The sequence below is a fragment of the Metarhizium album genome (genome assembly GCF_000804445.1).
Source record: "Metarhizium album ARSEF 1941 chromosome Unknown scaffold_34, whole genome shotgun sequence".
Taxonomy (NCBI): domain Eukaryota; kingdom Fungi; phylum Ascomycota; class Sordariomycetes; order Hypocreales; family Clavicipitaceae; genus Metarhizium; species Metarhizium album.
In genome coordinates this window covers 5,737-29,478 of record NW_024467608.1, presented here as the reverse complement: position 1 = coordinate 29,478, position 23,742 = coordinate 5,737, and the positions used below count along the sequence as shown (strand labels likewise).

The following is a 23,742-nucleotide window of genomic DNA, read 5'->3' as shown; positions in this document are numbered from 1 at the left end:
TGTCTGTATTCTTTGTCGAGACTGAACTACCCCTGACGTGCTTTGAACGCTCCGAGAGACGTGGACTCGATTATGGTGCCCTTTACTCGGTATGCATCAATTAATATTCACAATCAGTCTGTCAGCGCTCTCAGGCGGACAAGCCACGGGCCAATGCGCTCTTGCAACAGTACTTCGGGTGCCTTCATCGGACCCAAAACCATTGCGGAGTAGGTAGCTTGCCGAACGAGAGATTCCTTCTTTCCTGGAAAGGTTGCCGATCTCAATGGTGGTGGTGTTTCACTTGTACAACAGGACTCGCCCAATGGTTCGGATCAATGGCGACTTGTACGACAAGTTTGTCGGCCAGTCATCAGCCGCTCGAGGAGATGCAGACATGTAGTGATGCCGTACTTGCACATATCGGACTGGTTACTTGGGCCTCGAATGCAAGAAAAGCGACGGACCGGAACACGGCAAAGTTGGGCAAAGGTGCAATCACGGCTTGACCTCAAGGCCCAGTTGCGGCGCCGTCTGGCCCTTGCCTCTCCAGTTGTCTCAGGAAATTGAAACAAGAGTGAGCCAGAACAAACCACAAGCTTGTCTTGCAAGGTTGATGTGCACGACACACGGAGCGCGGGCATCGGTCGGTTGTATAGTATCCCCAAACTGTTTTGCCGCCCCAAATTCCGACGTCAAAATGTGAAGAAAGTTAGACGGTGCCCGGCCAGGCCGTTTCTCCTCCCAGCGGCATGGGTGGCGACGGTGACGACCTGGGCGATGCCATGGTGGTTATTCCACAATGGCGGTGAAGACGACGGACGCTTGAGTCTTGACCAAACGTTGGAGAAGTTTGGACATGACCGTAATCTCCGTGGTCCTACGGGAGTGTCAGGCAGCCATCAATCAAGTGCTCATGGAGAGACAAGGGACGTGGTCACGTCGCCCTCGGGGTGCCCCTGGTTCCTGGGACTGGTTTCTGTCGGTACGGAGCACACACGCCCTCCTTGGATATACTACGTACAACAAAGGGTACGGAGTACTCGGTACATGCCGACATACAGACGACGGCGCAGCTCGTGTCACTTTTCACCGATCAAGGGCCGGGAGGAGGGAGAGGAGGAGCAAGGACAGTGCAACGTCATGGTCATGGCCTGATCGACTTGATGACCAACCCACCAAGCGACACATGCAGGCATACAGGCATACAGGCATGCCTGCGCACGCGCGCACGCACACGCATACGCACACGGCCACACCGCCCTTGAGCTCGTTCGTTGCTGGGCTTGGACTTGAAGGGGACCACCAGATGGTGCGATCAGTTCACACGCCACCGTACCGGCTTCGTGGAAACTAGCCGAGCGAAGGCCCCGACACCGCGCGGCACCCGTTACGTGCAGACAGATGTGCTGTGTGGTCGTGTCATCTGGTTGAGGTGTTCCGGTATCTGGGGAGCAGGTCTCACTTGTCAAAGACCATGTATGAGGCCATTGTTCCCGTCCCCAACCCAGCCCAACGGTTGCATCGCCGACCAGCCCGCCCCAGTCTCGATATGGCGTGAGCACTTTGCAAAAACACCATCAAGAAGAGGAGAAGAAGAAAAGCTAGCCAGCCACCGTGACGGGGCGTCGCTGGACGGCATGTGTGGCACGAGTACAAGGAGCAATCCGGATCTCTTTTATGTTGCGTCAAGCACTATACTGATGCTAGGACGCAGTTTGCTTCTCATTTCGACGCTGGGATCATGCATTCTCATCATGTACGTCCGGAGCATCCATCTCGCTTCCCCTGATTTAATGCGGCGGCTACTTTAGTCAGGCGTGCCGGCGCTGCGCTGTGCCTCAGATAATTATAGCAATGTTTTTCCTTTTCCTTTCTTTTCCCTGTGTTTCGTTTCTTCTCATGGTTTGTTTTTCCCTTTTGGTGTGTCTTCTGTTTTACACTGAAAAAAGAGAAAAAAAAAAAAACAGGTTTCAACCGCCAAGCAGCTCAAGGAAAAAGGAACAAGAAACAATCACTTACTCACTTCCACAACGACCAACCGCTTCAACAGACAGGGCTCCTCGCGCAGCGTCCAATGACATGCAAGGGTCGGCTAATCCCGCCCGCCTCTTCACAATCCCAGCGCATGGTCGTCCCGCTGGTCCCGCCGGTCTCTGAGGCGCATCCCGCAATGGACAGGGGCCAAGGCGGCGCGAGTTGCAGTCTCGGTACGGAGTAACGACTCACGAGTACTGACTGGCTCAGCAGCCATTGGCTATTCGTCGAGCGACAGTCTGTCAATCTCCCAGCCGCTCCAGCGGGCATGTCTTTGCACGGGTGCTGTGAAACAAGCACCCCCGAGGGCTGAGCGGCAAAGATCTGGCCCTGCATGCGACCGTGGCCGCTTGGCGACTTGGACAGGTAGCAAGCAACATGAACTTGGACAGGCAGCGGGCAACATGACATGTTGGCAGATGGCAGTCCCTGAGTGAGTGAGTGTAGGGTTGCGACGACTGTCAGAGCATTTCACCATGGTGAGTGAGGTGACTGGGTACGTGGACATGAATGCCAATGAAAAAATCACCGTCGTTGCGTTGCCTCTCAAGATCGTCAAATCAACGGCCATTTTGCTATCGCGTCATACTCGTCGTCAATTACAACTCCTACCCTACCCGGGACCGCCTTGCGCCATAAAGTCTGTAGTTTTATACAATGACAATGCCATGTAAATAAAGCAGCTCATCGTTTCCAGGTCCAAATTGTACCCGCCCATCCATCTCTCTGTCTCTCCCTCCCTCCAGGAGAGGAATGAAGGAGGGAAGAAAAGAAGAAGAGAGAAACGCGCTTCGTGTCCCCGTCATCTAAAAATCAAACTCTGGTCGGAAAATGTCAGGGTCAACGCCTGCGACCGTCTTCTCAGCCAAGTCTCTGCGCCCCATTTGAGTAAACACTCGTCTTAGAGTATCATACAATGTGCTGCTGCGGTTCTGTGCCGACATCCTGTCAATAACCTCGTCCACGTTGCTGCCGGCATTGTCGCCGAGGATCTCGTGAGCCTTGCTCCGTCCAGACTTCTCAATCGACTTGTGCATCTCCAGGGCAGCCAAGAAGTGGGAAGCCGCCTCCTGGTGGCAGTTGATGTTGATGCAGCTCACTCCCAGGTTGTAACGGGCCCGAACGAAATTGGGAGACAGAGAAAGCGCGTGCTCGTAGGCCGCAATGGCTTCTTCTGAGCGCCCGCTGTTTGCCAGCGTGGCCCCGAGTCGGTTCCAGAGCAGATGAACCTGTTCCTGTTGGTTTGACGTGCCCAACTCTGATGAATGTAGCGCCGACTGGAAGCAGTCCACCGCCTTGTCGTACTCTTCTGCACCATAAAACAAGACGCCGAGGCCGACTTGGACGTCGGGGTCCATGTGCTCTCCATCGGGACCAAGCCGAGCAGCCTCAATAAACAGCTTTGTTACTTTTTCATGAAGGATTTGCCGGTCTGTGAAGCCCAGCTCCGAGGCTGGATGCAGATCCTTGGGGTCCAGGACGTTGGGGTACTTGACTGACAGCCAGCGCTCCAGCGTCCTGTACGCGGTGCTGTCGTAACCCTCGTTGGTGTATGATACCGCCAGGCCCATCAATGCTTCCAGGCTGTTAGGATCCAGCTTCAAGGCCTGCTCCATGGCACGGATTGCAGCCGTCTCCTTTTCGTTCTGAGCCTGGGCCTTGCCCAGGTACACCCAGGCCTCGGTGTGGTTGGGGTTTTGCTGCACCGCGGCCTCAAATGCCAAGGCGGCAAGGGATAGATTTCCGCCCTCCTTCATGACCCGTACACCTTCGTCAAAGGCGTTTTTTTCGTCGCGGAAGAAGTTTTCTTGTTCGAACAAGTAGCTCTCGACGACGGGATCGCCGAATCGGCCCCAGTCTCCCATGGAGAAGTCGCGGGGGATGTTGTCGTTGCTCCATTCGGTATCGAACTCGTCGAAAAAAGTATCGTCGTTGACCATGGACCTAGCAGCAGCCGTCTCAGCTTGGATTCCTTTCCAGAGGGATTCGAAGTCACCAAACTCATTCGTTTCAGATTGCATTGCCTTGTCAATCTCGTCAAGTTCCCGCTCAGCTGCGTTGGCTTCGTCATGCTCCTTCTCCCTCTGCTTGAGCTGTTCTGCCTCCTGATCCTGGAGCTCGAGTTGGGCAAACTGCTCTTCCCATTTGCTGTCGTCCAACTCTACCAACTTGCCTTTACCCTTGGCTTGGTGCTGCTGCGGGGGCTGGTTCTGATACATGGGTTGGAACTGGCCGTAGCCCATGCCCATATTCACCATACCGACTCCCATCATTGGCCTTTGGGGCATCTGGCTGGGTAAGTTGGCATTCTGCATTGGACTGGACCGAGCTGACGACGCTTGACCATTCAGCCCTTGGAATCGGGCATATTCATCCGACGAGAAGTGAGCTCCGGGGGGCGGCTTGAAAGCCGACTCCATGCCTGGCTGACTGTTGAAATCTTGAGCCCACGACGGCGAGGCCGAGCTGGCGCGCATCGGGGCATGTTGTGCTGGGCTCAGAGCAGGTCCCGCTTGCATAGGGAATTCCGGTTGGAGGGTCGGGCCGCCATTGAGAAAGCCATTCATCATCTGTAAACGCACACAGGATCATCATTCATCAGTTTCGGATTGACACTCGGTCCCGGGGGGGGAGACAAGAGGGGGGTCGGTACCTCGTCCTGAGGAGCATTGGCAGCCTGGCTTCGAAAGCCACCCATCGAACCACCGGGTCCTCTTCCCACAAGCCGGTCTCGCTGCAGAGTCTTGTCATCTTGGACGTGTTTCTGAAACTGGCTCAAGGGATTCCCCGCCGTGGAGCATTCCGCGCCTCCCATAAACGACATGATTTTCGGAATTCGCTGGTGTGTGCGGGGTGTCGGTCTGGTCGAGGGTGAAGGGTGACGGGTGGCGGGTGAAACGACAGGCTTTTATCGCCGGGGATGAGCAGGTCAGCCTTATCAGCACGACGACTCGAGTCACTGGGAAGCGTGCGCAAGACGAAGAAGAGAAAAGGAGGCAAATGGGCAGATCAGAGAGGAGGCCGAGGACAGTTTTGTCTTGGACTCGGTTTGTCAGAACCGCAGTTCGGTCTGTGGGAGGAAAGTACCGAGGCAAGCCAGGCAAAGTCCAGTGTCAGTCCAGTCCGGCCCCGGTCTTCGCCCCAACGGTGGACTTGTTTCTCCGCCACCCGCCGCGCGCCCGCCAACTTCCCAATCGGTGCCCGACACGTGACGCCGGGTGGGGCGCCGTGCACATAACGTCTTGGCAGAGGCGCGCTTATCGATACGCATCGTTGACGTACAACTTTTCTCTCTCGCTCTCATTTTTTTTTTTTTTGGACTCACATTTCGTCACGGCAGCTGCCCATCCCGAGTAGCAACCAGCATTCACGGTCTGCGGGCACGAGAAAAGGCCACGCAGTCAAAAATGCTCCGTCAAGTGTACGTCAATGCCGCAGACCAGAGTCCCAGACAATTCGCCGAAACCAAGTACAAAAAAAAAAAAATAACAACCTGACACTGTGCCCAGAAAACCTCGCAACGCCCGCTCCAAGCGAGCCCTCGAGAGGCGGGAAGCCAAAGCCGTCGAGAACCCCAAGCAATGCCTCTTCCTCCGCGGCTCGTCCTGTTCCCAGGTCGTCCAGGACGCCCTCAGCGACCTCCACTCACTCCGTCTCCCGCTCGCCAAGAAATTCACCAAGAAGAACCCCATCCACCCCTTCGAGGACGCCACCTCGCTCGAGTTCTTCTCGGAAAAGAACGACGCCTCCCTCCTCGTCTTTGGCAGCAGCCAGAAGAAGCGCCCCCACGCCGTGACCCTGATCCGCACGTTTGGCTACAAGGTCCTCGACATGCTGGAGCTGTACCTCGACCCGGAGACGTTCCGGACCATGGCGCAGTTCAAGAACAAGAAGTTCGCCATTGGCCTGCGCCCGATGCTCCTCTTTGCGGGCACGGCGTTTGAGAGCCCCGTCTCGGACGAGTACACTCTGGCAAAGAGCCTGCTGATCGACTTCTTCAGGGGCGACCCATCGGACAAGATTGACGTCGAGGGCCTGCAGTACATTGTTTCCGTGACGGCCGAGGATGCTGCGGGCGACGGCGAGGCGAAGCCCGCCATACACCTACGCGCCTACATGATACGGACGAGGCGCAGCGGGCAGAAGCTGCCCCGGGTGGAGGTCGAGGAGATCGGACCGAGGATGGACTTTAGGGTCGGCCGTGTCAAGGAGCCCGACGAGTCTATGTTGAAGGAGGCCATGAAGAAGGCGCGCGGTCTGGAGGAGCGGACCAAGAAGAACATCACGACGGACTCCATGGGCGACAAGATTGGCAGGGTGCACTTGGGCAAGCAAGACTTGAGCCAGCTGCAGCTGAGGAAGATGAAGGGCTTGAAAAGATCGAGAGACGACGGGGAGGAGTTGGTACAAGATGTAATTGCGGACGTTGATACCAAGAGGACAAAGAATTAGGGCGCGGGTTTGACCCGGGGCAGCTCTTGTTGCATAGGGGGTCTGGAGTTTCGGCGTCTCTTACACACGTACGGGCAGCCCGGCCAACAACCTTTGGGGCTGGTAAATCCGCGTGCGTCTTGTTCAGTTTGGTTGTTAGGAGCCATTTCATCTGTACGTACGGGGACGTGTGTTTCACCAGCGTCCACTGATACCGTGACATGATGGATTGGATTGGTATACCGTGAGGCTGCGATACACGATACCTATACAAGCAAGATTCCTTGCACTGGCTTCGATGCATGAATAAACATTACACGACGGACGAAAACAAAAAAAATTACCCAAGGCCGCGCCAGAAGTCATCCCTTTTCGTGTCCCATAGTCTCCCAACGCCGGGCGATATCCGTGCAAAATCGCGTTACCTGCAAAGTCCTAATCGAGAGGCACAACCATCAGTTCCAGCTCGGCCTGTGCTGACATGGATGCAGATGCTTGTGGATTGCTCGTCAGTTTGGAGAACAATTCAATGTGGCTGACCATGGTGTCGCCGTTGCCCGTGCTCGACTCGGCTTCCTTTTCATAGTCCACGCCCCAAACGTCGGGCGGTATCGTCCCTCCGTCCCAAAGGGCAATACGCACTGGCCATTCCAGATGCTTCCACCATGGAGAGCCCGACTCGAATAGACTGACCAGGCCCATGACCTCGCGGCGCGTGACATCCTCGAGCCACCATACGCTGTCCATGCGTTTGAGGAGCGCAAAGAAGCAGGCCAGGATGGCGAGGGACCGGGGGCGTCTCTCCTCAACCACCTCGACAAATCTGCGGGATACAGTGGCGGGAAAGGCCAGCGCCGCCGGGGCAAAGGGGTTTTTGTGAGCCCAATTCAAGACGCTGACGGCGTGGAAGTAGCCCTGACTAGTGGCGCTCGCCTTGTCCTGGCCTTCATTTGCAAGCTCATCGTCCAGGCCGTCCAAGAGATGGCCAAAAAAGGAATTGGGACCCAGGGGGTTCAGATCCAGCTGAAAGCTTGGTTGCGAGTCGATAACGGCCTGGACGATGTTGCTGTTGCGTATCCATTGCCAAGAAGTCGCAACAACGGTTTTGACGCCTTGAAACGCATGGAACCAGGCCATGGGCGTGGTGTATCGACTGGACGCGTCTTTGGCCGTCGTTTCCGTGTCGTCCTTGATGAAAATGCGCTGTGCCGTAGCCTGAAAAGCAATCAGCGCGGCAGTCAGAAAGAGCGCCTCGGCATTGTCGGGCGTGATGCCATTGTTCAAGGTTCCAACATACGCCGCCAGTGTCGACGCAGAATACGCATGCGATGCCCGAACCAGGGCCTTGTCGGTGGGCGCCTGTGATCGTAGATGCAGAGCTGCCACGGAGAGCATGGCGTCAGCCAAGTAGGTCTTGCCTCGGAAGGCCATGTCAGGCACGGCCTTTTGCCAAATGTCATCCGTGGCGGGTGAGCTGGTGAGCAACGTCTTGCACGTGCTGGTGGTGTACTGATGGAGAAGGCGCAGTTCCAGCAGCCTGTCCACAGGTCTCGACGTATCTGGCTCCGGCTGAGAGACCACGGGCGTTGCCCGCGCCTGGGAAGGCGAGGCCACCGATGGTGATGGCCGCGGGACGCTCAAAGTTGCATCTTGCGCAGGGGACGGAGATGGACTTGTTGCCGAAGGCGTGGCGGGAGCGGCGAGCTGGTCGAGAAGAACGGAGCTTTCAAAGTCACACATGACGCCGTGCTTGGAACAGTTGCCACATCTTGGGTGCACCTCGTCACACTGAAAGAGCCGTTGATTCGACTGGTTAGCATCTAACTACTTGAGCACCCAGGTAGGTCTGCCAGTGTACATTGCATTACATGTGCATGGAGGAGGAGGGGGGGAGGCGGTCTCACCTTGATCTTGCGATTTTTACACCTGCGACATCCAGCGCGCGACTTCTTGTGCGAACGGCGAGGTGGCATGTCGGAACTGCGTCTCGCTAGCTCAAGGACCGGGCTTCAAGCTTGACGACGGAGCGTGCCGGCAGCATGGCCATGGGAGCTGGGCGGGAAGCTGGGTGAGGTTGGCCGCCGGACGACGTCTGGAGTGACGATGGCTTGCTCGCGTTCAAGGTTGGAGGTGCCGGTGCCGGAGGGAATGGGTAGGCGAGAATGGATGGGCACTGGAAGGGCGAGGTCGAGGGCGATGACGAGTCTCTGGCGAGTTCATTCGTGATGTCGCAAGAGGTCGGACTGAATGCAATTCGGTTCTTCGTTCATGCGGTGCGGTGCGGTGCGGTGGTGTCTGGTGCCTGCCTGCCTGGTGCTTGCGGACTTGAGGAGGAGGAAGGAGCACAGCCACGCATGTGCATGGAAGCGAGCAGTTGGCGGGGTTGGCGGTGATTGGTGCATCATCATCAATGAATGCGAGTGCGCCGACCCCACCCAGGGGCGTGCCAGCCTGGGCAAGTACGGAGCACAGCGGTCGGTGCACCGTACAGCGGTCGAGGACCCGTGATGATTCCGGACCGGCATTGCCGTGCCGCGTGATGCGACCACGTGCTGCGCGCGCACAGCCGTGAGCCGCTTCTGCCCGGACGTCCTTCGCAAAACGGTGCCGAGTGCATAATACTGCGGATCATGGCAGACTGAACCTGCCACCGAGCCCGACCCCGAGCCGACCCCGACCCCGGGCTCGAGCTCAGCCAGGGATGGCGTGGCATCGTGACACTGCGCAAGTGTTCATTGTTCCATGCAAGATGGCCCTCAGCTCCCGGAATGGGTGTTGATGAGAAGCGGCTTGCACAGCATGTAGTTTAATTGCGACGCACTTGAAGAGCGTCGGCGTCACCAAGTCTTGTTGACGAATCAGATGCGCCTGTTGAGTTATTATTTATAATTGTCCAGGTACCTGCAGCCATGTTCCTAGACCGGAAACACAAGTGTCGAGGAACTTGCCGGAACCGGGCCCCAAGTACGGAGTACTCGACAGTAATCACGAGAATATTACATATTACCAATCACCGTCTTGACTCGTGGACCGCCAGCCCCAGTTTTTCTCGTCATTGTTTGAGCCGCCCGTCGCATCTGCGTGGTCTCACCACAGGCAGACAGCAAATCTTACCGCATCGCGTCATAACTTAGTCAATCGACGTTATATGATATCCATACCGTCTCGTCCCAGCTGGATAAGATCCCATCCGTCCTCCCTCTCCGGCGTTCCCGCTGCCCTTCGATTGCGACCGTCTCCTGCCCAAGAATCCGGCTGCCATCCGCCGACGGGCAGACTCTGCATCAAGCAAGAAAACAAACTTCCACCCTCCCTCTCCCGCTCTCCATCTTTCACTCGCCGTCATGTCTCCTCCCGTCACGTCTGACCCCGTCTCGACGCCCCCGCGTCCCCCGACTCCCGTCCACGCCTTCGGCACCCTTGCCGTCCACGCCGGATCACCGCACGACCCTCACACCGGCGCAGTCATCGAGTCCATCTCTCTCTCCACGACCTTTGCCCAGACGGCCGTCGGCAAGCCGGTCGGCGACTACGAATACTCGCGCTCCTCAAACCCCAACCGGACAAACTTCGAAACGGCCGTCGCCGCCCTCGAGCACGCCCGCTACGCCCTGGCCTTCTCCTCGGGCAGCGCAACCACCGCCACCATCCTCCAGAGCCTGGCTGCCGGCAGCCACGTCATCTCCGTCTCCGACGTCTACGGCGGTACCCATCGCTACTTCACCCAGGTCGCCAAGGCCCACGGCGTAAAGGTCACCTTCACCCCCGAGATCGAGGTCGACATCAGCGAGCACATCAACGACCAGACCCGCCTCGTCTGGATAGAGTCCCCCTCCAATCCCACCCTCCGCCTCGTCGACATCCGCGCCGTCGTCACCGAGGCCCACAAGCACGGCATCCTCGTCGTCGTCGACAACACCTTCCTGTCCCCCTACGTCCAGAACCCGCTCGACCTCGGCGCCGACATCGTCGTCCACAGCGTCACAAAGTACATCAACGGCCACAGCGACGTCGTCATGGGCGTCGCCGCCTTCAACAGCGACGACCTCCTGGCCCGCCTCTCCTTCCTCCAGAACGCCATAGGCGCCGTCCCCTCCGCCTTCGACTCGTGGCTCGCCCACCGCGGCCTCAAGACCCTCCACCTCCGCGCCCGCGAGGCCACCCGCAACGCTACCGCCGTCGGCCACGCCCTCGAGGCCTCCCCCCACGTCATCGCCGTCAACTATCCCGGCCTCGACTCCCACCCTCACCGAGCCATCGCCGTCAGGCAGCACCGCGACGGCATGGGCGGCGGCATGCTGTCCTTCCGTATCCGCGGCGGCCACCCTGCAGCCGAACGCTTCTGCCAGCTCACCAAAATCTTCACCCTCGCCGAGTCCCTGGGCGGAGTCGAGTCCCTCGTCGAACTGCCCAGCAGCATGACTCACGCCGGCATCCCCCGCGACCAGAGAGAGGCCGTCGGCGTCTTTGACGACCTCGTCCGCTTGAGCTGCGGAGTCGAGGACGCCGAGGATCTCAAGAACGACGTGTTCCAGGCTCTCGAGCTTGCTGTCAACGAGTCCGTCAAAAACCGTCTTGCCAACGGTATCAATGGACAATAGAAAACTGGGGGCCGGTATATTTTTGCCATTTTTTTTCTTCTTTTCCGCGCTTCGGAACAAGACACATACGCCAAAAAAAAAAAAAAGAAGACGAGGAAGAAGGGGAAAGAAAATAAAGAAAGAGAGAAAGAGAAAGAAAAAGAGAGAGGGAGAGAAGGGGGGGGAGAGAGAGATGTGACAGAAGATGAAATGAAATTAAAGAAACAAACCAAAAATCACGCAATGGGTTTCATGAATAGAGTTAGAGGCCGACAAAGCCAAGGGCATAATCTGCAATGCATAGTCACACAGTCCAAGTTGATACTTATAACGCACAGCACCGTTTGTTGATAAAAGCGACCAAGGTCCATTTGTTTGCATCGAATCAGTAACCATTGGTATATATATAGATATAGTATATATATCTATTCATGTACATAAACGTGGCACATGAACAGCACCTGGGTATTTTCCCCATGCAGCACGCGACAATATGGATCAACCCGTGATTAGTAGAACCCGACACCAAGAAAAAAAAATAATAATAATAACACAAGAGTAAGACGCCGTTGTGTGCAAATTCCTGCTGCACCGTGTTTCCCCTCCCTTCTTTCCCATGAACAATTCCCGTGCTGGGCATTACATTGGGTCTTGCGCATCCTCAACCGACGGAATATTGAACAAGTTGTCCACGTACTCATTGGCCATGCTGTTCCCAGCCGTCCACTCGCTCCGTCTTCTATGAATCTCATTCATGCCCTGGCAGGCCTTTTCGGCAATGTAGTGCAGCTCATCTAGAGTCCCCGAATTGCAATTATGAAATATGCCGTCAATGCTCTTTTGCCATTCTGACGTGGTATTGTCCACGGCACTTTGGTGAGCATTGGTATCGTACTCGTCAACGCGCAGTGGCCGGGTTCTGGGCTTCAGTTGCTGCACGAGCACGTCGTTCCCGGCATCGTGGGGGCAGAATTCGACTGCCTCTCCCGAAGGCATGTTGGGTTGGCGAATGCCCATGACGACTTCGACAAATCGCTGGGATACGCTGCGGCCCAGGCCGCATGGGTCGATGAGATCAAATTCCGGCTGCGGCTGAGTGGACGTGTCCTCTCGGAGATAGTGGTCATAGGCGAGGAAGGACGCTCGGCAGATTCGCAGTCGGCATGCGGTGGCCCGCAATGTCATGGCCATCCACTTGCAGTCCTCGGCCGGCCGTTGGTTGGGCATGCCGATCCAGAGGACTTTGCTCGAGTCCTGGTTCCAGGTTCGTGATTGTTCCGTCTTCAGGTACACCTCGTTTAGGTAGAGTTCTTCCAGGGTCTCTCCAAAAATCTCCATCGCCTTCAAAAAACACTCTGGTAAAATTTCCATTCGTTTGAGCTCGAGGCTGGTTAGATTGGAGAGATAGACCCGCGGTGCTGGTAGGGACCGTGCCCTCCAATCTTCAATTGGTAATTGCCAAAACTTGGTTTGCTTCAACCCTCGCGGCGGACGATCGTCGTGGTCCATTCCCACGAGGCAGAGCGACTTGAGAGAGTCGGCATGCTCAATCATGTCCCAAAGGCAAGAGCCAAACAGACCGGCTCGATGAGGCTCAACGTCGTGCCGCCGCAGAGTCATGACCAAGTGTTCCAACACGGCTACTACGGCCATGATGTTCATGACATCCCTCGGGTTCATCCAGAGGTGGCATATGGCGACATCGGTGACGTTTTCGAGAACAAGGGTCCTCAGGTTGGCCGAGTCCTCTTCGGGGCGACAGGCAAAGGCTTTGAGCGTGTTGGCAAGGATCATGGTGGCCGCGTTGCAATGGCGCCCGACTAGCTGGAATGGAAGGTTGAGGCGAAGGGCGTCGACGCCACGGCAGTAGAAGAGCATCGTCTCAACCATGTTGAAATATTCCACTTCGGTAAAGGAGCTTTCGTTCATGCAGTATTTCCTGTGCATGGTCTGGCAGAAGTCTGTCATTGAAGGGATTCGGGCAAAGACTGTCTCGAGGAATTCGACTTCCACTGTAGCAGGCGAGTTAGCTAGCCTCCGTTACGAGCAGGGGATGGGGAGAACAGTAGGGCGTGCAAGAATGATATCCAGGGCTGAAGGGGGGGGAGGGGTCAGAGTCAGACGGGGAAATAAATACACACTCTCATCTCGGAGAACCATCAGGTCAATGTACAGGCTCTTGCAGTGATAGCCGATGGTCTGCAGGGCATCTATATCAGGTCGGCGCAGGTGGCTGGCTCGGCTCATTCGTGAAAAGTCCAAGCCGAGCGTGCAGCAAACAGACGGCTTCAAGATCCTATCAAATAGGCGGCAAACGAGGCGGAGATTGAGGACAGCGTTCTTTTGGCCGTGGGCGATGCATTGCTGCAGGACGGCATCTATCAGCTCCCGCGGAAGACGGTCCATGTCATCTAGCAAGGAGCAAGCGGGCAAGCCAGCTTGCAAGCTTCATTAGGGAGAGCGACGGAGTGCGTGGCCGAGAAGAGTGGGATTGCAGAAGAAGACGCTGGATGGAGCATTGAACATCGAAGCTGCGTGACGGTGACGGATGACGTGCCGCGGCATCGACGGATCAACAGGACGAGACGAGATGTGGGCATGGAAGTTGGTTCCAGGCCGCGGCGCGCTGTAGGGGACCTCTGAGGCGCTGAGCATTGGGCGAATTGCCAGGGGCCTGCCCCGCTGTGAACTCCCCAACTCCCCCACCAGGAAGCAGAAGGAGGAAGGGGCCCAAGTGCCTGCTCCTGCCGTCTGGTTGCCCGTGGGCCGTGGGTCCGTGGGTCCGATAAGATAATCTTATCGACTTGACCTTTTTGATCGACTTTTGTTTCTCCCGCTTTGCGTTTGCCGAGTCACACGCGGCCAAATATCCCGTGTTTCTGTATCCTTAGTCCTTGCAGTATACCCTTTTTTTTTTTCAGACGACAAACAATTCCTTCCTCTCCAGCTTTGCTGTGCCTACGCTAGAGCATGATCGCAGGCTTCAGAGAGAAGCTCCAGCGCGCAAAGGACTTCGCACAATCACTCCTAGGCCGCAACACCTCTGTCCGAGAACCCATCGACAGGCCGTCCCCCGAGAACGCGAATGTCACTACCCCAGACGCAACGCCAGCCAGGATCATGACCGAATCGGCCAAAGACGCAGCCGAGACGTCTTCTCAACATAGCCTGAAGCGCACCAGTCCTCACAATGAAAAGGATTCTGGCGACTGGCAAGTCGTCACGCGGCCAAGCAAAAAGGCGAAAAAGGCTCCGCGCCCAGGGAAAGGCTACCCGGCGCTGAATTTCTCCAGCAATTCCCGGCTACAGTCCAAGATCAACTTGAACAACCTTCGGGACCTGGTCACATACATATTTGCAGACGGCAGCGGCCCGCAATGGATCGGCGTCTCTCACAGGCCGCACTTCCGAAAGATTGTCGCCATCATGATTCCAGGGCTGGAAGAGGCCATGTTCAAGCACAATGTCGACTTGGGAACGTACAACGAGGCGAGGGACGACCCCGGCGGGCAGCAGCCAGTCCTCACGTCGCCCGACGACTACTACCCGCGCGCTCTAAAGAAGGAGAAGCTTCCTGAGCCGCTGGCCCCCTTTGCGGACATGTTCCCTCACCTGTGGCCGGTGAAAACCCCGGGCGACGACAGACATGGCAAAATGCATTCGCCCATGGCTGCCTTCCTCACGGCGCCAGCGCCCAAGGAGAAGACTTCCAGGCCAGGCGGTGTGAAGCCGGCCCCAGAGCCTCAGGGATGGAAGAACGACAGGACGCCCATTACTCAATTCTTGGCGACGGCCGAGGAACTCGCAGATAATGGATACCTTGTCCACCCGGCTCTCTTGCCGGAAGGCGAACGCCGGGACAACTTCGTCGCACCAGAGGGATGGGTAATCACCAAGGTCGACAAGCTCCAAGACGCCCAGGTGCCCGACGCCGAAATCCAAAAGGGCAGCATGACGGCGGGTCGGGAGGTCCTCGCCCTGGACTGCGAGATGTGCATGACGGGCGAGAACGAGTTCGCTCTCACGCGCATCAGCATCGTCAGCTGGGACGGCAGTGTCGTCCTCGACGAACTCGTCAAGCCCGACAAGCCCATCACCGACTACGTCACGCGCTTCTCCGGCATCACGGAGGAGATGCTCGCCCCGGTGACGACGACGCTGCGCGACGTCCAAGCCAAGCTGCTCGACCTCCTCCACCCGCGCACCATCCTCCTCGGCCACTCGCTTGAATCCGACACCAAAGCCATCCAGATCGCACACCCCTTCATCGTCGACACCTCCATGCTGTTCCCGCACCCGCGCGGGACCCCGCTCAAGTCGTCCCTCAAGTACCTCGCCCAGAAGTACCTCTCGCGCGAGATACAAAAGGGCGGCGCCGACGGCCACAACAGCATCGAAGACGCCAGAACCTGCCTCGACCTCGTCAAGCAAAAGTGCGAAAGGGGCAAGCTCTGGGGCACATCCGACGCCCAGGGGGAGAACCTCTTCCGCCGCCTCGCCCGCGCCGGCACCGCGTACAAGGCGCAGGGCGGCGACGCGGCTCTCGGCGGCATCGAGGTGGGCAAGACGAGCGCCGCCATCGACTGGGGCGATCCGTCAAAGGGCCTCGGCGCAGGCGCAACCTACCAGCTGGGCTGCCGCTCCGACGAAGACGTCGCGCGGAACGTCATCCGCGCCGTCAACGGCGACCCGGACGGCCTGGAGATCAAGGGCGGCGGCGTCGACTTCACATGGGCTCGGATGCGGGAGCTCGAGGCCCTCCAGGGCTGGTGGAACAGGAACCGCGTCCAAGACACCAGCAGCGACGGCGGGCCGCCGCAAGACGCCGCCGCAGCCGACACCACCACGTCGCCGCTGGAGCAGGCCCTCACAAGGCTGACGGAGCGTCTTGTCCGGATCCACGCCGCCCTGCCGCCCTGCACGGCCATCATCGTGTACAGCGGATCGGGAGACCCTCGGAGGATGGCGCAGCTGCAACAGATGCACGCCCAGTGGAGGAGGGAATACCACACCCCGGGCAAGAAGTGGGATGAGTTATCCATCAAGTGGACAGATGCAGAGGACCAGGCTCTTAGGAAGGCCGCTCAAAAGGCAAGGTCAGGAATCGCCTTCCTCTCGGTCAAGTAGAGCCAATGCCAAAAGCCAATGCCAATGCTCTGAATACTACTGGCTAAGCACAATATGTACAACATCAACACCCAGTAGATGGATAGAAACTTGAAAAAAATAAGAATAAAGAAATAGGGAAAATGCACTTTCATTATGAACCTCCAGCTCAAAAGTCAAAAGATGCTGCCGCTTGTTTCCCACGAAATCCATCTTTTCCTACCCAAGTACCCATGATGTGCCAAATGACTGAACCAAATCCCAAACCATCCATTCTATGCAAACCATGACTACCCAACAAGTGCGCTTTTGGAATTATCCCCCCTCGAAATTAAAGTCACGCCCAACCCCGCGAAGGATGCGTAGCCAACAAGAAATATATGAATTTAAAAAAAAAAGAGAGACAAGACGCTTATCCCATCGCCATGAAGAAATCAAAGAGTCCGTCTTGCTCACTGTCGCCGCACGGACAAGGCATAGTCCGTAATTTCAGCGCGGCACAGGGGGCAAATCGTCCTCCATCTCACCTTACAATACCGAGTAAAATTCGCGTCTCCGATGCGGTTACCAAGGAAAAGTCTACACATGTAACTGACAAAGAGCCCGATGCAATAAAAAGGCCGTCAGTCGTCAAGTTGTTGCATCATGAGTTTCCAAGAAGGAAAAAAAGAAAAAGAAAAAGGAAAAAGGAGGAGGCGTCTGTTGTGTCGATTCAAACTGGTTATTCTGCAAGTGTGCTCGTCGACGAATCACGAGTGACGTGACTTTTGGCGGTCTTGACCGCCAAACTCGTCTACCAGCTCGGCAGAACTACCCAGGAGGTCCAGCGGCGGTATTTGAGGGAAGTCGACCCGATTGATCTCATGTTGCTGGACCCTGCCGTAAGAAACAGGTCTTTCGTCCCGCCTGCGGCCTTGCAGGTCGATGTCTGTCAGCTCGCCAGGAAAATCGAGGGAAGATTTGGAAGAGAGGCTTTTCTGCTGTGAAGAGGTTCGTTCGAAGGGCAAGGCCGATGACGCTGGCAAGGTTTGTGTATGGCCCCTGGTAGAAGCTCTTCCATCGTGAGACTGACGGCCAGATGGCGCCGGAGATCCTGAACTTATTGCGGACAATGGCGGTGGGTGCCGGCCATCCATTAAGCGCGAGTTTCTCTTTGAACTCTTGCGTGGGATATCCGGCAGGCTCAGTCCTAGCAGTTCACCTTGTTTGGATCCCCTAGGCAATTTGGAGTGATCAATCTCTTCCTCTTCCTCGTCGTCATCGGAGTCGGAGTCGCGCGGATCACCATCGTCCGTGAGTAGGTCTTCCGGTCTTCGCTGAGGAGACCTGGGGGGACGCTTTACAGGAAGATCACCTTCGTCGTCCGAGTCAATTGGTCCATTTCTCAATACGCCCATGGCAACAGGAATACCCTCCGGCGGGGTCTCGTCACCAAAACCCCCATTCCGTACCATGTCTGGGGGCATTCTGGAGCTTCGGACAACTTCGAATCCCTTCCCCTTCTCCTTGTTCTTGGCTCCGAACAGTGTTCTAAACCAGCCAGTTGCGGTAGCGACGGGCCCAGTGGGATCGGCTGGTCCAGTTCCCAGTCGTCGCCCGGGATTGTCCGAGTTCAATGCTGGGCCGCGCACGCCGTAGTAAAAGTCGACTTCACGTGTGGCGTAGTCGGGACGGCTCGCAGGCAGGTTCATGATGCCACCCCCGGCACCAGGAGGAGCAGGTGTTGCTGCCCGGGTGGTATCTTCGCCGGTGACGTCTGCACCCTCCCCTGCTGTGGCCGGAGCGAGAGCAGCTTGCTTGGGGTCAATCCCCAACGCATTGGAGAGTGGTAAATCCGAATGCGTCGAGTCGCGCAGATTCGAGTTGTTTGCTGTTCGGCGTGGCGGCCGATAGTAGGGATCGGACGGCTCTACGTGACCGCCGGCCAGTATCGGACGACCGACTGTGGGCGATGCAATAAAGGAAAAGGTGCTCGTCTCTCCTGGGGTTCCGGGAATGTATGAGCTGTTCGTATCGACATGGCGGTGACCGGCCGACCACCTGTCAGTGCTATCAAGGGCCGAGCTACTCCGCTGCTTTTGTGCGACGATACCGCCGTAGCTAGCCCCCGACACACTTCGAAGACGGCTGCCCGGTCCGGAGTAGCCAGTCTTGCTGGTGCCTTCCTCAGCATGCAGCATTGCCATGGACGACAGTTGGCTGGCTCTCGAAGGCGCCGAGGTCCGGTGCGTTTCACGCCTGGACAGTTGACGCATGCCGAAAATCTTGGACAGGCCCCCCCTAGTGAGACCAGTGACATCGTCTCCTCCAGCGCCCAACAAGCGTGCTACAACTTCGACTATTGTTTGCAGCGCACTCAAGAAGAACCCAAGCACCAGAACACTGCCGTGTATGAGCAAGATGGCATATCCAATCCAGCCTTTGGGACCCTCCGTGGCGCCGAGGCTGGGGGCAAAAGCGACCATCAAAAGCACGCACGCGAGTCGGAGGAGGGAAAACAACGTATGATAGGCGTTCATTGACGTGGACGAATGGAACGGCCGGAACGCGTGAATGGTGAAAATCTGAATGACTTCGCATATGGCCAGCAAGACGACTTGAGAAATGCCACTAGGTTGCACGGCTCCAATGGCCACGCCCCGAACAAAGTTGAGCAAAAGCGGGATGAGGGCAAAAGCGGCAGCTTCGTCAGAGTACGTATTATACAACGGTCCGTATCGCAAGACGGTGGGCAAGTCATCAAACAAGACGGATTTTGGCCTGGTTCGAACAATGAGCAGAAGAATATAGCAGGCAAAGGCCAAAAGCACTGCTATGGTGATGGCGGCCAAGGCAACGGCAAATGCGGGTGATTCGCTTGCGAGAACCAGTTGAAAGCACGACAGGGCAACAATCGGCATGAGCAAAAAGTTGAAGACGATTCGAACGACATTCCCTATGCTGAAGGGGATGTTTTTGGCACGGAGATCCTCTTCCGGAATGTTTTGGATCTTTCGATACAGCCACTGGACGAGGAACCCAGCTTGAGCAAGGACAAAGACGGCAGCAATAATGACGCAAAGCCAGACCATCATTCCGGCCCAGATATCGGCACTCTCAGACATGCCAACCAACTGGCCAAGAGCATGCAGGCCGTAGCCATCGTGGGGGTCTGTGATGTAAATGCCGTCGCGGATGCTCTGCCAGCCAGGAGTGTGCGTAACGACGCTTTCGTTGAACATGAGTGCAGACCAAGCAACCTGGCTCACGACGGGCTGAAAGAAACCGGGATAGCTAAGAGACAGGGCGCCGGACAGGGCGATGAACTGGATGTATTGCAAACAGTCTCCGAAACCCGGAGTGACGAGCCGGAGCAGGTCGGCGTCCTGGCCATAGTTTGACGTCCAGTGGAAGATGTTGGAGCTTCCCCATGGGCTGAAAATGGCAGCAAACACGACGGCAGAGCCGCAAAAAATGAGCACCATCAGAGGCACAATCCTGAGTACCCATGCGAGATTCCCAAGATCCGGGGTGATTGTGGCGGAAACGCAACCAATGTTGTCACCCCTCTGGTTGCCAAATATGATGAGCATGGTGGGCGCAAGGGAGGCAAACTGATACGACGAGCGCATGTCGTTTGTGATGTTCATCGACGGCAGATCAGCCAGGGTCCTACTCAAGTCAGATTACTGCTCCGACGGCATCATCTCTCGGTTGGGGGTCCTGTTCTGTGCGGAGTCGGGACTTACGCCTCGCCCGTGGTATTGAATACCGGAGCCAATGGACAGTGACCGCCAACGAGGGCGTCATCACAAAAGAATTTTCTGTCGCTCCATGGCACATAGGTAAGCATGCCGATGGAGCTCTTGACGGTGGTGCCATTTTGATCGTTTTCCGAGTTGACAATCTTGCCGTCGGTCCTGTTGTCGTTGGCCCAGTCAGGGCTAGTTGGCGGCGGCAGCGTCTGCTTGTTCACTGAGCCAGTGACATTTCCCCAAACAATGAATTGAAAGTTGTGGGTGTCATTTTTGGTGTCAAACTTGGCGTGGGCTTCGACGGGAACCCACTGCAAAAACGGCGGTTGCTGGGATTGTACCGAGTCGGGGAGACAGTTGGTGTACTTGACTTTGACGGCCGAAGCAGGAGGGCATGCGAGGAGTAAGGAGAGGAGAATGGTGAGAAGTCGGTACGGAGCGATGAGACTTGTTGAAAATCGAGATGCCGGCCGTATCAATTGGCTCGGGGCCGGTCGATTCGTGCGACTGGGAGCTGGACCAGAGCATGCCGAGGCATCGCCACGGTAAAGGTCGGCAGCGACGGCTAAACGGGTCGACGATGCGTGTCTCCGGGCGAGAGGTTTCCGACTTGGGTGAGAGCTCGGATGCTCTGCGGTCGAGGATGACGAAGTGAGACGTCCAGGAGACCGGCCGCCGAGGCGGTCCTCGCAGTCGAGCTCGCCAGCCATGCCGGGGCGGGGCGCAGGTATTTCGATGCTTGTCGCATTCAAAGGCAGCGCATCTTGGGATTAAAGCTGTGGTGAATGACAGAGAGGGCAAGGAACAGAGAAAGGAAGGGCGAGGGCGAGGGCGAGGGCGAGGACGAGCGAGAGCGGATGTAAACGAGCGAAAGGCTGCCTGTCTGTCTGTCCGTGTCGGGAGGAGCAGCCAACTAACTTGTTACTCCGTAGGAGGTGTGTGTATGCAAGCGGGAGCGACGACTGCTTTGAGCGCACCCAGCCTCAGAGGACGCAAAAAAAAAATTAAAAATTGGAAGAAACAAAAAGAGGTGAAACAGGCCGTCGACAGCCAATTGCCTGTGTGCCTCTCGGTGTTCTGTGCAGTTGGGGTGGGCAAATGCAGCGCTCTGTACGACCCAATCCCAAACCAAAACAGAAAGAGTCAAAAACCAAACACTCTCTGCTCTCCGAGCATTGATGTCGGCAACCAGGGCCGGCAAGAAAAGGCAGCAGGGTTACGGAGTACGGTGGAGGAGAAGGTAAGAGGAAGAAACAAGAACAGTGAGGGCAGTTCAAACGTCGGCTAAGAGTACTCCGTAGTCCAGGGGACCAGGGGAGATGAGAAGATACTTTGGGTTGATAAAATCAGCCAGCCGGGGATGATGACACGACGTCCACATGCGCACGCAGGCCAGGGCACAGGCAGGTTGAGGAGGGTGAGGATGAATGAGGGTGCGGGTGATGGTGCGTATGCGTGTGCGTGTGCGTGTGCGTGTGGGGTGACGGCGGTGACGAAGGCAGGGGTCCAAATTCAAGTCTTCAGCTGGCAGCCGGCTGGCGGTTGGCAGTTGGCAACTGGCAGCCGGCGCAGTGGCCTGGCTGGCTGCGTACAACAGCCAGCCATGGAATGGTCCGAGAAGCCAAGCAGCCAAGAAGCCACGACGCCCACGACGCCGCCAATCCAAGAGGCAAACAAAACCATCCAAATCCACGCCTCCGGAGCCCAATGCTTCACCCAAGCCAGGCCCACGGCAAAAATAGCCCGGGGTGGCATCGGGATCAGCAGGGTCGTGGTCGTGGTCGTGGTCGTGGTCGTGGTCGTGGTCGTGGCCGTGGATAAGTAAAGATAGTACATGGGTACTTTTTTACGTTTCACGCTGCAAACAGAATTCTTCTTGTTCTCATTTTCACTTTGTTTATTCTGCAAGACCCAAAGCACACATGTCAGTCAATCCGGTCCCTTCATTTCATCGTGCTGAGTTCCGTTCCCAACAGCAAACTGCTAACAAGTCCCAGAACATCGTCTGCTCACGTCATCAAGAACTCGCCTTTGACTTCCGCCCCCTGTGCCATCTGCTACTCCTACGCCCTGCTGCTCGTCACTCCTTCCAGCGAGAAGAGACGAGACGGGGACGTCGAGAGAACGAGACGACAGGACGACGAGACCACTGCCTTTTTTCGCTTCACCGAGAGCGTCTTCTCCCCAAGACACAGACTCCCACCGCCATACGGGGCACCGCGCAGGGCAGCTTCGGCGTCCTGGACCGTCCGTGACTTGGGTGAGACATGGCGACGACGGGGCCGCTCCCAACCACAAGTTCGGGGACTGGGCCCGGCACCGGGCGAGCCTGGCCCTCGTCGTTTCCGTGACGCATCGAGACATGTATGATGTGAGGCGGTGCATCACGCCAGCACAGGCGTCCTGAAACCCCCCTTGCGCCCTCGTCATCATGCTCCTCCTCTCCTGCGCTGCGACTCCCTGCCCGTGGCTGTCCGCCGCCAATGGCAAGCCCGTCCAATTCCAGCGCCGGCCTCGCGGGGCAGTGGCACTGCCGGCCTTGGGTCATCCATGTACCACGACCCTTGCGCGGCTCTTGCGTCCAAACCAACAACCAACCAACCTGGAACTTACTCCGTACAAACTACTTAAACTACCGAACGCTTACTCCCTAGTTCTGGAGACTGGCCGTTGGGAGAGTGTAGATGACCCGACTATTGCTCGCCTACCTGAGCTGACCTGACTATTGTAGTTAACCTAACCTAACTATTGCTATAGAGAGATAAGGGGGTATAATAGATTTTAATTAGTTAGATTTTCTTTAAGAAATCTATTCTTAGTAGAGTAAAAAATAAAGTAAAATAAGTTTTAATTAAGTAGAAAATCATTATAAAATGTAATTAAATTATATAAAATATTTATAAAAAGTAAGTCTAGAAATTTTAATATATTAGCTATAGCTCTTTTCTAAATTTTTTTTTCTTTATATCTTTTATTAAACTAAGGCTGTACTATTAAAATAATATTGCATTATAGAGAATCTATAAGTATTCCCTTTAGAATTTATTCTAAATACACTTAGAATTAACTCTAATTAAATTCTAAACTAGAAAGCATTTTAGTAGTATATAAGTAAAGAGAGAGATAAGTATTAGCTTAGTCTTTTTAACTATAAATTTAATATATAAAGTAATTTTATTATTAAAGTTAGTAAGATTTTTTACTATATAAATATAGAGAATAGCTATATATATTATATTATAAGTTAGAATTTAATTAAAATTAATTATTATTTAATTTAAGTTTAATACTTATACTTTATAGAATATATACTTTTCTTTAACTTATTTATTAAAGAAATATTTTATTATAGTATATAAAGTAGAGGTATTATAGTTAAGTGCTAGTACTTTCTTTTCTATTAATAACTAAGCAGCTATTTATATATTTTATATTAAATTTTAACTTTATACTAATTAACTTATATATAAAGTTCTACTAAAACTTAAAGAAACTAGTACTTAGTAAAAATATAAATCTCTATATACTTATAAAGTTATCTTAAAATTACTAGATATTAACTAAGCTTAAAGTACTTTATAAAGAGAATAGTAAAGTAAGTAATTTATAATTAAATTATAATTTATTCTAGCTAGATTTTAATAGAATTTTATAATAGTTTAATATTAATATTATATAAGTTGCTACTTACTTTATAAAAAGCATAAAGTATAACTATTATAATATATAGTTAAGCTCTTACTTACTACTAAAATAGCAGAAAGACTACTAAGTTTAGAATTAATACTACTACTTAAAGGCTGGCAAAAAGGCTATAGTATATTATAAGTAGTATTTAGAACTAATTTAGAATTAATTATTACTAAATTCTAACT

At 55.0% G+C, this 23,742-nt stretch overlaps 7 protein-coding genes across 7 annotated transcripts; 3 read left to right on the top strand and 4 right to left on the bottom strand.

Annotated features, from left to right (window-relative positions):
- Positions 1 to 2,822: 2,822 nt before the first annotated feature.
- On the bottom strand, positions 2,823 to 4,840 carry MAM_07643 (Peroxisomal targeting signal 1 receptor family; the record flags this gene model as incomplete). The annotated part of the gene is made up of 2 exons (XM_040826441.1): positions 2,823 to 4,586; positions 4,670 to 4,840. 2 exons carry the CDS (start codon positions 4,838 to 4,840, stop codon positions 2,823 to 2,825), a joined length of 1,935 nt encoding a protein of 644 aa, XP_040675521.1.
- A 583-nt stretch (positions 4,841 to 5,423) lies between these two features.
- Positions 5,424 to 6,468, top strand: MAM_07642 (Brix domain-containing protein-like protein; the record flags this gene model as incomplete). The annotated part of the gene is made up of 2 exons (XM_040826440.1): positions 5,424 to 5,437; positions 5,526 to 6,468. The coding sequence occupies 2 exons, from the start codon at positions 5,424 to 5,426 to the stop codon at positions 6,466 to 6,468; spliced, it is 957 nt and encodes a 318-aa protein (XP_040675520.1).
- A 414-nt stretch (positions 6,469 to 6,882) lies between these two features.
- Positions 6,883 to 8,187, bottom strand: MAM_07641 (C6 zinc finger protein; the record flags this gene model as incomplete). Its single annotated transcript, XM_040826439.1, has 1 exon — positions 6,883 to 8,187. The coding sequence occupies one exon, from the start codon at positions 8,185 to 8,187 to the stop codon at positions 6,883 to 6,885; it is 1,305 nt and encodes a 434-aa protein (XP_040675519.1).
- A 1,604-nt stretch (positions 8,188 to 9,791) lies between these two features.
- On the top strand, positions 9,792 to 11,048 carry MAM_07640 (cystathionine gamma-lyase; the record flags this gene model as incomplete). The annotated part of the gene is made up of 1 exon (XM_040826438.1): positions 9,792 to 11,048. The coding sequence occupies one exon, from the start codon at positions 9,792 to 9,794 to the stop codon at positions 11,046 to 11,048; it is 1,257 nt and encodes a 418-aa protein (XP_040675518.1).
- A 618-nt stretch (positions 11,049 to 11,666) lies between these two features.
- MAM_07639 (uncharacterized protein) lies at positions 11,667 to 13,433 on the bottom strand (the record flags this gene model as incomplete). Its single annotated transcript, XM_040826437.1, has 2 exons — positions 11,667 to 13,039; positions 13,169 to 13,433. The coding sequence occupies 2 exons, from the start codon at positions 13,431 to 13,433 to the stop codon at positions 11,667 to 11,669; spliced, it is 1,638 nt and encodes a 545-aa protein (XP_040675517.1).
- Positions 13,434 to 13,997: 564 nt separating this feature from the next.
- MAM_07638 (exonuclease) lies at positions 13,998 to 16,154 on the top strand (the record flags this gene model as incomplete). Its single annotated transcript, XM_040826436.1, has 1 exon — positions 13,998 to 16,154. The coding sequence occupies one exon, from the start codon at positions 13,998 to 14,000 to the stop codon at positions 16,152 to 16,154; it is 2,157 nt and encodes a 718-aa protein (XP_040675516.1).
- Positions 16,155 to 16,882: 728 nt separating this feature from the next.
- MAM_07637 (uncharacterized protein) lies at positions 16,883 to 20,577 on the bottom strand (the record flags this gene model as incomplete). The annotated part of the gene is made up of 2 exons (XM_040826435.1): positions 16,883 to 19,784; positions 19,862 to 20,577. The coding sequence occupies 2 exons, from the start codon at positions 20,575 to 20,577 to the stop codon at positions 16,883 to 16,885; spliced, it is 3,618 nt and encodes a 1,205-aa protein (XP_040675515.1).
- Between the last annotated feature and the right edge of the window lie 3,165 nt (positions 20,578 to 23,742).